Below are 17646 nucleotides of genomic sequence, written 5' to 3'. Positions count from 1 at the left end.
CTCAGGAGACTACCGTTCCCGAGCGCCCTTGCAACGCCGCGCCTGCGCCGCTGCCGTGGAAGAGCGAGAGGCCGTTGCGTTGCGGGCAGCGGCTGAGGCAGCGAAGAGGCTGTAAGCGGCGGCGCCGGTGGCTTCCGCGTTTGCCCGGGGCGGGGGCCCGCGGAGGTGGGGGCAAGCGGAGGTGGGGGCGAGGAGCGGCGGCGGCGGGAGGGCGCTCGGTGGATGGGCGGTCGGCGGCCGGCACCGGTGGCGGCGGCGGCATCTTTCGGGCGCCGGTCGTTAGCTGGGGCGCAGGGGATGAGCCTGTGAGGGCGGAGGAGCGCGGGTGGGGGTGCAGCCCGGCCGGAGCAGAACGATGTCCCAGCCTCAGCAGCAACAACAACCGCCGCCACCGCCGCCGCCGTCTCCCCAGCAGCAGCCGCAGCCGCCGCCTCCGGCCGCCTCCAAGAAGCGGGACCGGCGCATCTTCTCGGGCACCTGCCCCGACCCCAAATGCCAGGCGCGGCTCTTCTTCCCGGCCCACGGGCCGCAGAGCGGCGGCAGCATCGAGTGCACGGACTGCGGGCAGCGCCACGAGCAGCGGCAGCTGCTGGCCGTGGAGGAGGTGACGGACCCCGACCTGGTGCTGCACAACCTCCTGCGAAACGCGCTGCTGGGCGTCAGCGGTGCTGGGCCGCCCCGCAGGAACACCGAGCTCGTTAAAGTCATGGGCCTCTCCAACTACCACTGCAAGCTCCTGGCCCCCATCCTGGCCCGCTACGGTATGGACAAGCAGACTGGTAAAGCCAAGCTCCTGACAGAGATGAACCAGGGAGACATCTTTGACTGCTCCCTCCTGGGTGACCGCGCCTTCCTCATTGAGCCAGAGCATGTTGAGACCATTGGTTACGGAAAGGACCGCTCTGGCAGCCTCATCTACTTGCACGACACCCTGGAAGACATCAAGAAGGCCAACAACAGTCAGGAGTGCCTCATTCCTGTCCATGTGGATGGAGATGGCCACTGCCTTGTCCATGCTGTCTCACGGGCACTTGTTGGCAGGGAACTGTTCTGGCATGCTCTGCGAGAGAATCTAAAGAAGCATTTTGAAGAGAATCTAAGTCACTACAAGGCGCTTTTCCATGACTTTATTGATGCAGTGGAGTGGGAGGACATTATCAATGAGTGTGACCCTTTGTTTGTTCCTCCAGAAGGTGTGCCAATGGGCCTTAGGAATATTCACATCTTTGGTCTGGCCAATGTTCTTCACCGGCCTATCATCCTATTGGACTCTTTGAGTGGAATGCGAAGCTCTGGAGATTATTCAGCAACGTTCCTCCCTGGTCTGATACCCCTAGAAAAATGCATGGGAAAAGATGGGATGTTGAACAAGCCAATCTGCATTGCATGGAGTAGCTCAGGACGCAACCATTATATTCCTCTAGTTGGAATAAAAGGTGCTGCTTTACCTAAACTGCCTAGGAAGCTACTTCCGAAAGCCTGGGGAGTTCCTCAAGACCTCATAAAAAAGTATATCAAGTTAGAGGAGGACGGTGGCTGTATTATTGGAGGAGACAGAAGTTTGCAAGATAAGTACTTGATGAGGCTTGTTGCTGCAATGGAGGAGGTTTTCATGAGTAAACATGGTATTCATCCCAGTCTTGTAGCTGATGTACATCAGTATTTCTACAGGAGGACTGGTGTCATAGGAGTCCAGCCTGAAGAAGTCACTGCAGCTGCCAAAAAAGCAGTGATGGACAGCCGCCTGCACAGATGCCTCATCTGCGGGGCTCTTTCAGAGCATCACGTTCCTCCAGAGTGGCTGGCTCCTGGGGGGAAGCTATACAACCTGGCAAAAAGCACTCATGGCCAGCTAAGGCCTGACAAAAACTACAGTTTTCCCCTGAACAATTTGGTGTGTTCTTACAACCCCACAAAGGATGTGCTGGTACCAGACTATAGCCTGAGTAGTTTGACTGCTTGTAACTGGTGTCATAGCAACTTAGTGCGTCGTGTCAGAGAGGATGGATCTGTCTCATATTTGGATGGAGATAGAACTAATACTAGGTCTCCAGGTGGCAAGTGTGGCTGTGGATTCAAGCACTACTGGGAAGGTAAAGAATATGATAATCTTCCTGAAGCTTTTCCTATTACTCTTGAGTGGGGTGGAAGAGTGGTGAGAGAGACAGTCTACTGGTTCCAGTATGAAAGTGACACATCTCTGAACAGCAATGTGTATGACGTTGCCATGAAACTTGTTACCAAGCATTTTCCTGGTGAATTTGGTAGTGAGATTCTTGTCCAGAAAGTTGTCAACACAATATTGCATCAAACAGCCAAAAAGAACCCTGATGATTATACCCCTGTAAATATTGATGGTGCTCACGCCCAAAGAGCTGATGATGTACAGCAAGCACAAGAGTTAGAGTCGCAACTTCCAACCAAAATTATTCTGACCGGACAGAAGACAAAAACTTTGCACAAGGAGGAGCTGAATATGAGCAAAGCTGAAAGAACTATTCAGCAGAACATTGCAGACCAGGCTTCCGTAATGCAAAAACGGAAAAGTGAAAAACTGAAACAAGAGCATAAAGGGCAACCTAGGACTGCTTCTCCCGGCACGGTTCGTGATGGGCCATCATCTGCACCTGCCACACCAACAAAAACCCCATATTCTCCAACATCTACAAAAGAAAAGAAAATTCGAATAACCACAAATGATGGGAGGCAGTCAATGCTCACCCTGAAGTGCACTACCACCTTCTTGGAACTACAGGAAAGCATAGCTAGAGAATTTAATATTCCTCCGTATTTGCAGTGTATTCGCTATGGCTTTCCTCCTAAAGAGCTTCTGCCTCCCAAAGAGGGCATGGAAAATGAGCCTGTTCCTTTGCAGCATGGTGACAGGATTGCAATAGAAATCCTGAAAGGTAAAGAGGAAGGCAGACAGTCTGCTTCAGCACACTCGGCCCATACCGTGAAGCATGAAGACATCGGTGTGACGAGTAAAATCTCATCGAAGGAACTGCAAGAGCAAGTCGATAAGGAGATGTATTCTCTCTGTCTTCTAGCAACACTAATGGGTAAGGGTGACTTTAAGTTCTACTTTAAAATACAATTTTAAAGTATAAGATAGCATTTTACAAACTGTAGTCACGTACCTGTATTTTTTTCTTTCCTGTAACCATGGAAAAGGTTAGTTCCTTTATTCCTCTCTTAGAAGAACATTTAACATGCTGTGATTCATTGAGATACATGTTCTTTCTTTGCTATAAAGTCCTCTCAAAAAAAAAATCTGTTTAGAAGTTGTTTCCTCTTTGGTTTTTTTCTGTCTTTCATTAGACACACATTTGATATTTATGTGTGTGAGCTACATGCCTTTTCCTACATCGCCCTCAGGTTTCAGGAAATAAATTCAGAGCAGGGATGAGAAGGGGATGCAGAGTGTCTGTCTACTCACGGAAGTTTGAGGACCAAATTCTCACCTCTGTAGTAGGATGAAGTCCTGGTATTTCTCCCTACAGGAAGTTATCTTGGTTTCCTGGCATTTCTCCCCAGAGGAAGTTATCTTGATTTTAAGCAAATCAACATAATGCTGTCTCCTTAGCTAATCTGCTAATTTTAAGACCTGATCTTCTTAAAGAGCTGTGGAAAGTTATTATTTCAGAACATAAGTAGAGGAGAAACTGAAATAATCTAACCTGAAGTTTGAGTCCCAAAGGTGGACTTCAGTGCTGTGCTTATTAATTGTCAGTCAGACTGTTAATGATTTGAGACAAAAGGGCTTTTGTCAGATGCCTATGGTTTTTATTTTTGTATTTGGACTCAGGAGACTTGGACTTTCGTTTGTGTACTTTCTTCATCAGGTTTCACAGTTCTTGCTGCTGACTGTCAGGAAGTAGAACAGTAATTATGATTCATTTAGCTTTATGAACTGGTTGAATAGTAATGTTTACAGGTTCTTTTTGTGGGAGCCTTCTGTCTTGCTTCAGGGATTTGGCGTGGCTAAAGCATGTGATGTTTTAGAAATGAAACAATCATAGAGTGGTATGTTAGAAGTTCATCAAGCAGAGCTTTGATTATTTTCCAAGTCTGATTGTCTAGTCTTGCGTCTCTTGCAAGATAGTGTGCTGAATCACTAGCCATGTTGTCATGCTGACACATCACAGTTCCAAAGTGCAGGAAAAGATTAAGTTTAAAAACTGCCTTCACTTCAAGATGGGGTTTTCATGTTTGCAGGAAATACTGCTGAAAGTGTAGCTACTGTCTTAATTTTAAAGGAAGTCAAGAGTTTTTTGTGTCTTGGTTACTTCAGCATTAAGGTGTGCCTTTTTTTTTTTTTTATGGGTACCTGTCCATTAACTGTAAGCTGATCTTACATTCACAAATCAATTTTTGTCTTTGACTCTCAATGCTGTTGGGTTCTGTTTTTGAAGCACAGGTTAGAATAGAATTTACCTCACCCTTCTCTGACTGCATCCATTTTGCATTACTAATAGAAGTAAAAGTGGCAGCAAATTATAAACTAACCAATTACCACAACTTACACAGTTACTTATTAAGATGCTATTTTTTAAGATGCTAATCACTTATCAGGGCTTCATTTTCCTTTAAAGATACTTGTGGAAAAAAATCTAGTCATCTGACTGTTTACAACTGTGGTTTTTTTCAATGGGGAAGTAAGGAATTTTCCTAAGTCCTTGCACTTTCTTATGAATGTTGAGGTGGCAGTTCCTCAAGGTGGTATATTCAGCCTTTTTTGAGATGAGAGGCCTCAGTGTTCCTCTGTGACACTTCTGTACCAATAAAAAACAGTGCTACAAAGTTGTGAGAATCAGCTTCTATCCTACATGCTCTTGCTATGACTTTGTTCTGCTAAAAACATTCATCTAATACAGTCAGATTATAATGTGTAGAGGGGAGGTGCTGTTGAAATGGCTTACTGGGCCTGACATGTTTTTATTTTACCCTCATGCTCATCATGAAAGTGTGTCTTCAAATATCTGTAACTATTTATTCTGGATGCTTAAAAGCTTTTATTTCATACAGGGTCTCTGGTAGGCTGACTTGATGCTTCATTCGTGTTTCAGTTACTAGATTTTTTTTTCTTTGCTTGTCTCACCTAGCTAAACTTATTAAAATTTTAGACCACAATATTTTCTTTTTTTTTTCTGTATATAATTTAAAAACAGGCCCTGAGAAATTAGATAGTGTAATTTCTGGACCACCTAATGTATTACACATGAATTTCTGTAAAGCTCTCTCCTCTTTTTGGGGTTTTTTTTTGGTTTGTTTAGTTCAAAATACAGAATTTTATAGGGAAATGATTACAAAAATTGTAGTTCTACATTAGCAGAGTTAAAACATTGTGGTTTTCACCCATGTAGAAGCACTCTGGGTACATGCAAACTAAGTATGAATCTATTTTGATCAATTTGTTTTGCACTGATGAATTTGGCAGTGCACAAGAAATCAAAATGGCCAGGTTTAAATTAACTGTATTAACTGAAAACTGGATTCTCTTGGAATGAACCAGCTGGATTTTAAGACAGCTGTAGTTGCCTGTAACCTGTGTTTACCAACTGAGCTTTTAATTTGTTTTGCATTTCTGTGTGTCCTCTCTGCAGCATGAAGTGATGGTCTTGGGCTTCCACTGGCGTAGCTCAGTCTGCATCTACTCTTTTTCTGCAGTGAGTGGCATGCTTGTGGGCAGGATGGTCTTCATTTGCTGTCCTACCTTAACATGGTGGGGTTAAGGGCTGGTCTGAGAGACAGTGTACTAGAGTGGGAACAGTGCGGAGAACATCATCTCTTTGATAAATGTGGTATCTTGAGGGAATTTTTAATCTAACTAAATGATCATCCAAATTAACTTGTGATCTATAAACATCTTAGTGCCAAGGTAAACAAAACCAAAACAAACAGAAACAAAATGTGCAAACCTCAAAAGTAATTTAGTTGAATCACATGGGCAGGTTCCTCTCATCTGGAAGTCCAGTTGTAATTGTGGGATTTTTTTTTTGTGTTCTAATCAGAGATTTCTTTATCAAAACAGCATCATTAGTTCGTGTTTCTTTCAGTGGCTGATGCTTTTGTTTTGTGAGCCCTGCTCTCCATACTTTTCTGCATGTAGTCCTCGTTAGTGTTGCATAAAAGGCTATCTAAACAACGATGTTTCTCTGGCGCAAGGCTTGAACAATCATGACTGGAATGAACAGACACTCTTTCCTTGGAGAATGCTGCTGATGGGCAGCTTCTAAAGGCCTGGTGGTCATCTTGTAGAAGGGAATCCTTCAAATAATAATAATGGATTGTTAGATGAAGCAGTTGAGGAGTCCTTGGTATGGGATCAGTCACTGTGTGGCTGCTGCCTGTGGCCTCCCTAGGCTTCAGTAGACTGATGACTGTATTATAGAATCGCAGAATCTTAAGGTTTGGAAGGGACCTCGAAAGATCATCTAGTCCAACCCCCCTGCCAGAGGAAGACCACCTAGAGTAGGTCACACAGGAACTCGTCCAGGTGGGTTTTGAATGTCTCCAGAGAGTATTCTTTTACTTACCAGTGCAGTGGTTATTTTGATTCTCGTGAGCAGTATTTAAAGCATCAGGAAGACTAGAACTTGCAGCTGCTTGGGCAAAAATGAAGAGCCATTGTGTATGGGAATGTCCATTTCAAAATGTAAATGAGAACAGGGATGCAGGGTAGCAGTGAACACCTTTTGAAATAACAAAAACAGGCGAGAGAGTGTTGTCGATAGTAATTGTCCCTCCATGCAGCTGTTTGAAGAAGAGGGAAAGTGGTGGCAGCCTTGGGGAAGAAAGGAAACCGCTCCTTTTGATTTTTTTTTTAAATAATTTTTTTAGAGTCAGTAAGAGCTGGAGATGACCTTCAAATTAATTAGCAATTAGATAATTAATTAGAGAGGAGTTATCAGGATAAAGTCAAAAGACAATACCTCCTCCTTCAGTAGATGATGGAAAACAAGGAAGAAGAGTAGAACACCTGATTGTTCTCACTAGGAAGCAAAGACCAAATATGAGCTTGATGTATGACTTCATATGATGAAGCAGAACATACATGATTCAAAAGAATTCATTTAAAGTTAATCAGATGATGGATATCTCCTGCCTTTAAAATATCCACAGGCAATAACACCGTGAAGATGTACTGTACCCTTTTTTAGAGAGTGAGGACTTGAATAACACCTGGAGTGCTGAGCAACAGAATCCTTCTGGTGGGAGCAGGGGAGTGTACGGAGTCCAGTGCCTGTTGGGGAAGGAAAACTCAAAAGTCAGTCTGGCTTCATGGGTTGCAAAGTATAGTGTAGCACATAATGCCACTGTCACCTGAGGCAGGTGGGATAGGAGAATAGCTACAGTTACCTTGTAGGATAAAAAGTAAAGAAATGCAAGGAAGGATTTAAATCTGCTCTGTATTCAGTATGTGGAAGCTATTAAAAATATCTTCATACTTCTGTTTTGTTCTTAACAGTGAGCAAAGAAATACCAGTGAGTAATATTTTACAGCCTTACACTTTCCAACTCTCTATTCCAAGTAGTAAGTGCATCCAGTTAACTTGAGTTCATTATTTATATTCTCCAATTTTAATAGAAAATTGAGAGACAATGTTATTGGGATTTTAATTCCTGAAGAAGGGTGCAAATTCTATTTAAAGCATCTCGGTGTGTTCCTTGAACGTTTGGTATAAAGTGTGAAATGCATTTTTGTTTTCTGAAAATGTGTGTGTGCAGTAGTCGTTTCTGCATCAGGAGAATGGCAGTGCTTTCACAACATCACATGACAGTTCTCTGAAGCAGGTAAGTGCTTAGCAAAATGAGGAAAAGAGTACTGGTAAAAATGCAGATCTGGATTGATCTAGTAGGTGCTGTTAGGTCACTGATATGCTGCCATTGTAACCCAATTTTTCTGTTCTTTATATTCCTTTCCTTACATAGTCTAGGATTTGAGGTTTTTTCCTCTTGGTGCCATTTGAAGTTGTTACATTTCAATGCCATTTTTGGCATCTCTGAAAAATGCCAGTTACACAGGGCTACTGTGGCCTCACTGTTGTCATTTTCAAACTCCCAAGAAAAGCAAGGTATAGACACAGCTTCTACACAGCTGCCTGTCTGGATATTTGTGTAACAGCCACAGCATCAAGTCTGCTGTATGGCAGCTGTGACATGGAGATCTGATTGTGGAGAAGATTTTAGGGATATACAATTCATGTTTTAATGTGCAAGGGTATGTGCTTGAATTTTGGAAGTATATTATTAATTTCCTAGTTTTATGTTGAAAGCATGGGTAGATGAGGGGAATGGATACATTCGTGTAGAATCTGGCAAAGAACCAGGGGCTGCAGCTTGGATCAAATATAATTAGGAATCTTTGTACTAGAACATGTAGGATATTTGACTGAAGACAGTGCTGTGTTTTTCTGAAAGTTTCTCTACGTTCTGGGCTCCTGTTCTGTGAATTTGCAGTACAAATTCAGATTCTTAGTTGCACAGATGAGAGCGATGATTCAGCTTTTAATTCACAGAGTTACCTTTTCAGCCATTGTCTAATAATTGTGTTTGTGTTTTTTACAGGAGAAGATGTTTGGTCTTACGCAAAGGGGCTTCCTCAATTGTTTCAGCAAGGTGGCGTATTCTACAGCATAATGAAGAAAACCACGGGTAACTTTTTTTTATCCCTTTCTCCTCTTTGCAAGTCTTTATAATTGTAAATTAACATTGAGTCACTTGTAAGCATAAATATATTTTTATTACCATTTTTATAATATTGTAGAACTTGTAGAACTCCTTATGCTTCTTCAGAGAGCCTTAGACTAGGGAATCTTGACTAAGACTAGTTCATTCAACTGAAATTTTCTCTACAATCATGCATCTCTATTTAAACTTCCTGAATTCAGTATGTCAGCTGGGCTTTTTTAGGGTTGGTTTTGGGTTGTTTTGGGGAAAGATCAAAGAAACACAAGATCACAGAACCTATTCCTGTTATACTTTAAAACACTTACTGGATAAGCAGTTCATTTTTCTAGTGTGCTTCTTAGCATATATTTTATACAGGGGTACTGCATTTTTTAAACTTCAATGGTTGGTTAAGTTTGTTTTTCATGTTCCTAAGATTGTTGTTCAAAAGCAAAGCTATCCATCCCCTTCTTCATGGATCAATGTTATATTTTGGACTATATGCAGAAAAACCAAGCAAGTAATCACAGTGTGTGTGTATATATATATATATATATGTATGTATGTATGTATAGATATATGTATATATATAAAAGACATCTTTACAAATACTAGCTACAAAGAATTACATCTGTTTCTTTAGAGGAGAAAGTACAATGCAGTTACTTTCCCTCATTTCAAGTTCATTTTTTTATTGAAGTCTTTGCATTCATAGTTTAGCACTTTTGGTTTCATCTTTAATAATGACTCCTTTACTGCTTTCTTACCATTTGACTCCTTAGGCAGTTTCATCAACCTTAACCTTGATAATTTCTGGAAACATGTATTTTACCATGCAAATTCTGTTCTGTTTGCTGTAATTAAAATGCATGGGATACTCAGTGCTCTGTCACCGAATTATTAATCTAGTAATGGAATTAGCATGCAAACGTCATACAGCAAATCTGTTTTTTTTTTTTTTTTTAAGTATGCTTATACAGTAAAGACTGTTGTATTGCTTGTGGCAAGTGAGTTAACTTAAACAGTGCCTGATGGAAAGGACATTTTGGACCAATTAATGACTAGCTAGAGTTCAGAACTTGAAATGAACCCAAGGGATTTTAACCCAGCTGGTCATTAACTCAAAGAAAGTGCCTGACTTAAAAGTAATTTTTGCTGACTGGCAATGTAAGAACTAAAGCTGTGAGAGACAGCATCCTGTATTTGAACATTATTGTGTTTCTGTATGTGCAGGTGTTTTACACTGCCTTGGTAGGTGGAGTTGCTATTTCAATTGCTATTTTGGTACTAACATACTGGTATGATTTTGACATCTATGAATTACTAACTTCCCACATTAAACAATTACAGTGTGCAATAATCCAACTCTTCTTACCTCTTTGTAATATTTTAGTTAATGCAATAATGCAACTACTGGACATTTGGAACTAAGCTTTCTATCAAGTGTAGGTAATGTTAATTTAAATTTGATTTAGTAGATTTTGTTTAAGATCTTACTGAGATTTCAGGATTGCCATTTCAGAATCAGTTTTGGTCTATGATAGAAGCCGTTACAGCTGTCTTGCAAATTATGCAGTTAAAACATGTTCTTCAGGTGAAGTTAGATGGATAGGTGTTTGAGGTTAAATTTTTTTCTCAGTGTGTTTTGGCAGTTTGGTTATTGGTTCCCATGGATAAATAAAGAAAGGAGCTAAATGTCTGAAGTTCTTGAAATAAAATATCATCTGTAGATTCTCTGCAACTGTAAAAGGGTGTGAATCAGCAACTATGGAGGATGAGAGAGATTGGTCAGTTAGTTCATCACTATAAAAACAGTTTAATAGGATTTCATTGATGCCCTGGATTTTTTTACTGCATTGTATTTGATAACACAGAAACAAGATTTCCTTGTTGTGTTTCTTCCCTTCTGCATAATTTCTGGTGTTTTTCTTCAGGAACTGTAAGAGAATATGAGGGAAAATCCCATTAATTTACTTATTCCTGGCACTTTTTAAAAAAAAAAGTGTGGGTTTTTTATTGTAGCTCTGCCTGCATTGCTGATAGAACTAAAGAGAAAAGAGTTGTTTCAGACAAGTTTTCATCTGCAGATAGCTTTTAACTCACAAAAAGCCATTGTCACTAAAGTGATACTTACAGTGTTTACCACTGCCTGTATGGGACAGTGTTGAAAGAGTTATTTTTAATTTATGATGGTAAATTGGAAAGTGAAATCTTGCCCATTTTTGAAACTGAGCAACTTCAGAACTTAAATTTGTCTAATGAACTCTCAATTTTAGCAGATGGGTCAAATTGCAAGGGCAACAATGAAACAATCAGCAGATAAAAAATATTATGCCTCATGATTATTTTGTAAAGTTAACAGTTATCTCCAGGACCACTAAACATGGTAAGCTTGACCACTAAACATGGTAAGCTTGAAATGCTGTTGTTAATCTAGAAACACTTCCTCTCTGAGAAGACAAACAACAAATTTGAAACTCCTCAGGCTTAGCAGCAGTTATTGTACACCCTGAAATCCCACTACAATTCTAAGTGGTATGGAAGTGATCTTACGTAGTACTTCTCCAGGTAGTGATTTGAAATGTACTCTTCGGCAGTTTTCTGGGCGTGTTTTTTTTGTTGTTGTTGTTTGGGGTGGGTTTTTGTGTGGTTCTGGGGTTGGGGTCATAGTAGTGATGGAGTTTGACTTGCTTTGTATTACTGGAAGCATATATTGATTTTTTTCTTTTTTTTTTTTTTTTAATTTCTGTTGCATTAGAACTACAAGTCCCAGCAAGGTGGTTATTTTATCTAGTAATACTGCAGTCCTATCTCTTCATTATAATCACCGTAGAAGGCAGCAGCCTAAATTGTTTTTTTCCCATAGCGATAAGTTTCAGTGTGTTTCTTCTTACATACTTGATGCAATAGGTTTAAATACAATAATTAGTATGTATTCCGAGCATGCCTTAAACTATGTTAGCACTTTGAATAACTTTTTTTATCTTTATAGGTTTGGCTGATGGCAAACATTGTACTTTTCCACATCTGCCTGGTAAGAGCTTTGTGTACAATGCAGCAGAAGACAGATTAGAGCTGTGTGTAGATGCTGCTGGGCACTTTCCTATCGGTCCCGATGTTGAAGAGTTGGTTAAAGAGGCCCTAAGTCAAGTGCGAGCAGAAGCGACTTCAAGAAGCAGAGAAGCAAGTCCTTCACATGGAATGCTGAAGCTGGGTAGTGGTGGAGTAGTGAAAAAGAAATCCGAACAACTACATAATGTAACTGCATTTCAAGGAAAGGGCCATTCCTTAGGAACTGCATCTAGTAGTCAACAACATGATCAAAGAGCCAGGGAAACACCACTTCTAAGAAAGCATAGCACAGAAACGGACTTCAGTCCTTCTGCTAAAATTGAGCCTTCTGTATTCACAGCTGCTTCTGGTAACAGTGAGCTTATCCGAATTGCTCCGGGAGTTGTCACAATGAGAGACAGCAGGCAGCTTGACCCCACTTTGATTGAGGCACAGAGAAAAAAGTTGCAGGAAATGGTCTCTTCTATTCAGGCTTCAATGGATAGACATTTGCGGGATCAGAATACAGAGCAGTCAGCTTCAGTTGATGTATCTCAAAGAAAAGTAGAGGCAGTGAGTTCAACTGCTAAAACTGGGAGCTTTCAGGCTGGCTTACCCGAATCGTTTTCTGCACCAGGTGGTACTGAACACTTGAATACTGAATCGACTGATGGTAACATGGTGAATTCTGTGGGAACGACTTTTCCTGCAAGGTCTAAAGCACAAAAGGGAAATTCTGTTGAGGAGCTTGAGGAGATGGATAGTCAAGATGCAGGAATCACTAATGCAACTGAGCCAATGGATCACTCTTGATAGGTTAAAATCTAATAAGGGTAGAAGAAATTACTGTTCAAATGTTGTAATGTTTATTGGCTGGGCCACACAAAGTGATTAGTTATTAAAACTTGTATGTATGTCAAAGATTATATCATCTTATTCAGTGCATGATAAGCGTGTGATTGGCAATAGCTTTCAATATTACCATACTGCTGCCCAGGCTGGCTCTTTTACCTGTAAATTAGTTATTAGGAAATGCACTGAGATGACTATCTGCTGTAAATGTGGGTTCTTGAAAATTCTTTGTCATTTTTAATTTCTTAAAAGTCTTAAAATCCAAGTCCATGCAAGGTTCTTACCATGCTAGTTTAAGGTTACTGGAAAGGCTAGAACAGTCAAAACTAGAAATATGACCAAGTTAGTCCTGTCCCAGGTACTTAATTCCACTGAAAAATACACTGTAAGCATGAATCATACATAAATTTAAAAAAGCAACTGAAACTAAACTTCTGCTAAATTTGATAATGCAGCATATACAATAGTTTTAACTACATTGTGCTGGCACTTCCTCAGATTTTAAAACTTTTTCTTTCATTCAGCTCTACATGCTTATCAGAAATCTTGGAGTAAGTGTAACTTAAGGAAGCTCTCTAATTTCTGCATATTGCCAGTTTAAACGAGCTAGAAAAAAATGGCTACTTTATATGATGAAGTTGAAGTGAATATGGTGTGGTTGTGCATGGCTATATGAGCCAACACAATCATTTTGGTGGCCTGTTAGCAAGTGATAGCATGTTTTTATTTCCTAGCTGGTCAGATGTTGCACAATTGCAAGAAGCAAATGTTAAATGGCAAATGCATGTCCTTTACAAAACTTTTGATTATTGGCATTGGTTAGTAATGGGAAATATTAAATAGCAACTGTCTTTTTCAGAGCAAATTAGCAATTTAGTTGGATGGAAGTAACTCTAACATACATTATCCTAAAGTGTTCAGTGATAATCGAGCTTTTGGAAGCTCACTGTTTACTCCGTGGAAACAAGGAATACATGCTGTTTCAGGTATAAAGACTACCCACCTCTATTAGCCTCACTTTAGTTTGTGATGCAGATATCCCTGCATCGGTGATAATATAGCTTGTATCCACTTAATTAGCATGTTCATCAGACCTGCAGTGCTAGTTCTTAAAAAGCATCCACTGGGCTTGTAACCCTAAGGATAGAACGTCTATCTGATACTGCACTTTGCTTCCAATCTTCATAGTCATATTTAAATGCACTGTTGTTGCTTCCTCTAATGGTAAAATAACATTAAATGGATCAAAGATGTTAATACAGCTTCAAAGGAATTAAGAGCATTTAAGTATTGAAGTCTGTGTTTGTGCACATGTGGGTTTTTACCAGTTCACAAATGTTGTTTGTATTGTATATGTTTGTATTCAGGGTAGTCTCCTGACTTTTTACATTTCTAATCACTTTAGCAGTTCTAAGCATTAGTATGATAAAATATCCCACAGGGGAGTATTTATTTTTGTATGTAAAAATTGCCCAAAGCAAATCACTTAAAAGAATAGCCCCAGTTTTGTCAAAGTAAATTAAAATGCCTACATTTAACTTTTTATGTAGAGGGAATAACTACTTCATGATTTCTTACGCTACTTATATGTAGAAAATACCAATCACCTTTTCACAAACAAGTGCAAATTTTTAAGATCTCAAATTGCTCACCTGTAAATTAGCAGTTAGGAAGCTTGGAATGTATGAAGTAATTTGGCTTACCAGAACTGACCTTGCTGATGCACTGATTAACTGACAGGGCTTATTCAGTGAGAAACAGGATGCACATGCAGCAGCTGGAAGCCTGCCATGACTTCTGAAAACATTTGGTCTCCCATGAATCACTCTAGCTGTCTGAAGGCTACTTCTCTATATAGAAACCGTTGAGTAGGGGATTGTGCTTTGTCACACTGTGTTTAGAAAAGTATAGCAGTGATGTGTTCCTTGGAAGGAGTTTTTAAGTCATGAGAGGCTGAGGGGGAGGAATCTCCTGGATCCTTTGCATTTTAGACAAGATGACTATCACTTAGACATTTGTAACCTTTTGCTTGGAAAAAGAACTCTTCCTTGGCTGAAAAAAAGATATGGGTGCTGTATATGAAAGAAATTGAAGTTTGAAATCAGTTGGGATATTTATTGCACATCATCTGTATTTCAAGAGAAGATGCTTTCTTCTTTCATGCCTTTCTGGTAAAACTACAGAAGTTTGTGTGCCTTTTACTGTGTAAAGAAGATTTGGTTTAATTTTGATACACTTTCCATTTCATCCGTAATTCACTTTTTTTCATATCTAAATAGAAATAGAGACAGATAATAGCTCTGTTTGACTCACCCTTAGTGTCATTTTGGGTCCATTCAAATAATGTAGATCAGAACTCTCTAGTTCCTACAACTAAGTAGGAATGGTAAAATGGTGTCAAAATTATAAGAGCTTATGGTGTGAGTTCCTGTGCTGTAAAGCAGGATTGTGCATATTTCTTTGCAGTGTTCTTATCTCATGTAGCTTTCTCATGCATTTAAATATAGTGTTTTTGAGAAAGATAGCTTTTGGTACACTCAAGTGAAGTTCAACGTCATCTACGTGCCAGTGAGATGTGTAACTGTACAGGAGAAGTGAAATGAACACTGAAGTTTAAGTTTGAACAGATGTTTCACCTGATTGCTAGCAGCGGGTGCAAATGTAAGTGTGCTTGTCTTAGAGCACACATATGCTTGTTAGATTTCACTGTTAGAATCAGGAAAATGCTGGTGGGGTACAAGGGCAGGGAGGATGACTTGTGGATGTGAAGCCATGTCAATAGGACTTCTCAAATGGCATGAGAGTGTTCCTTTCTCAAAAAACCCTAACCCAAACTACTTGCTACTGAATTGTCTGTGGACAGAAGCTGTGGTTCTAAATTCTTTTTGAGTACCTGCTATGATTACCTTCTTGTCTTGGGGCCAACCACCTTCTACACACTGTCTCACGGCAAAGAAGACTTAAATTATTTTAAAATCCTAAACTGTAATGTGGCTTAGTATGTGTAACCTAAATGAAAGATGATTGCTGAAAGTATAGGACAACTAAAAAAAAGAAAAAAGAGAATGAACAGACTGCTGATGAGCAAATGGGAAATCCCAGGAGAACAGGTCGATTTTCCTGGCAAATTCAAGATTTTGGCTTATTTCAGTGGCTTCCTGCTTAGTAAGGCTGACTCTTTGGTACTGCAGTTTCTCTGAATTGTTTGCATTTCAGTGAAGCAAAATAAATAGCTGCTTTTCAAATGAAATTGCATAAATAGATTTGGGATGTCTTTGGTGTTTGAGTCACAAACCAGCAATATATATGTTGTTGAGTTTGTGAATCCCGTGCAGTTTACTAGTCTTCTGATAGCTACAAAATGTTAGCTAGATGTTTCCTCTGACAGAACACTGTAGCGGCATTGTGGAGGCACAGTGCCACAAGGCTCTATGCTGGCAACTCTGTACACATGCATACCTTCAAGACCAAAATGCTTAATTTTCAATCTTCCAAAAAGTAGACTATTGTTGCTGTCACAAGGTTAGCAGAGTTGCTTGCTACTCTTTCCATGCACTGAGAAATGCCGGGTAATAAAATTCATAGTGTGCTTACAATTGGGAGAGCAGTGCTTGATCTGAAATGTATGAAAAAGGAATGATTTAAGAAGATGCCACTGTTATCTCTATGTTTTTTTGCCTCCCATTTCCAAATAGCTGGATCTACGTACTTTTGTAAAATAATAATGATAATAATAATACGAGGTTGATCCTTTTGTTAAAAACAACAGTAAGTGATTTCTTTGTTTTGCTTGGGGATATCAGTTTAGTTTCTTAAAACTGAAGAAGTTGCATAAGATCTTTAGAATGCAGGATTCCCTCTGAGCCCTTATGCCTGGGGTTGAGCAATAAAAGGTTGAAACAAGAGCGGTGTTTTCAGAATTATTTACATTTCATGAGGAGTATTGCCAAGGAAGTGTGCACTTTTAGGAGGGAATGCTATTTAAAATGTATAAATAAGAATTAAAATAGTGTATATATTTAGAAAACAAATCTTTTTAAACAGTAAGTGCTTTACATGTTGAATTAAAAATAAATTAGCTTAGAAATTACCATCTTCACAGTACTGGCTGTTGTCCAGCACAGTTTGGTTTGTTTTGTGATTGCTGTACTAATTATATTTGATTTTTTTTTATCTGTAATGTAACAATAGTGTATTATAACAGTATATAGTGTACTATATTACACTTCACTGTACAGTATTTGGAATTTTCTTTGATTGCTATATTAAAACTATAAGTTAAAACATCTGCTTTGGTTTTACAAGGTCCAACTTTTATCTAGCCTTTCACACATTAGCCTGTTTAAATAACACCAATTTGACTACAAAATGAACGAGTTGTAATTATATTAACTTCTGTGTTCTACATATAAATTGCATTATACTTGCATACATGAATACTAATATAGAAGTTGAAGAACTGGTATGAATATTAGAAAAGTAAACTCTTGCCTGTTTTTCTTTAGTTATATTTCTGTTTGGAAGAAACTTCTTTGAAAGAAAAACTTCATTAAAAAGGTTGGGTTTTTTTAACTTGTTCTGAATGTTTCATTAATCACATAGACCTTTGAATCAGAAATTTTAAAAATAGAGATATTTTTATATATTAGAGACCGAGACCCGAGACATGAAGTTGTCACCAAGAAAGTGTAGAAAAAGGCTGACCAAGTGATATGTGACCTTTTAGGTATCTTGCAATCTGAGGATTAAAACATTGATCGAAAGATATTTCAAAGCAAAATATTTTGCACGTATGTAATATACAACTATGAATAGTATATTGTGGAAGAACTAGACTTTTGAAAATTTGGCACTATTCAAAGATGAACATATTGACAAGTACTTAAATTATTTCTGTGCCTTTTCCACCAGCTATGTGTAGTAGTTAATTTCAAAAATTGCCTGTAATGGTAACTTTATGCCTAGAAAAGAATTCATAGAATCCATCTGCAAAACTCTGTTATTTCTTTCTGTATTTATTGAAAGGCTCTAATTCAAAGTGTGCTAGCATTAAAACATTCTTTAAAATGA

At 39.2% G+C, this 17646-nt stretch overlaps 1 protein-coding gene across 1 annotated transcript; it reads left to right on the top strand.

Moving 5' to 3' along the window:
• The first annotated feature begins 215 nt into the window (after positions 1–215).
• VCPIP1 (valosin containing protein interacting protein 1) lies at positions 216–17646 on the top strand. Its single transcript, XM_010207160.2, has 3 exons — positions 216–3062; positions 8572–8658; positions 11666–17646. The coding sequence occupies exons 1-3, from the start codon at positions 356–358 to the stop codon at positions 12535–12537; spliced, it is 3666 nt and encodes a 1221-aa protein (XP_010205462.2). The 5' UTR covers positions 216–355; the 3' UTR covers positions 12538–17646.

This window comes from Colius striatus, chromosome 4, assembly GCF_028858725.1.
Source record: "Colius striatus isolate bColStr4 chromosome 4, bColStr4.1.hap1, whole genome shotgun sequence".
NCBI lineage: Eukaryota > Metazoa > Chordata > Aves > Coliiformes > Coliidae > Colius > Colius striatus.
Note: the sequence above shows the minus strand (reverse complement) of the source record. Positions and strands in the feature narration are given on the sequence as shown.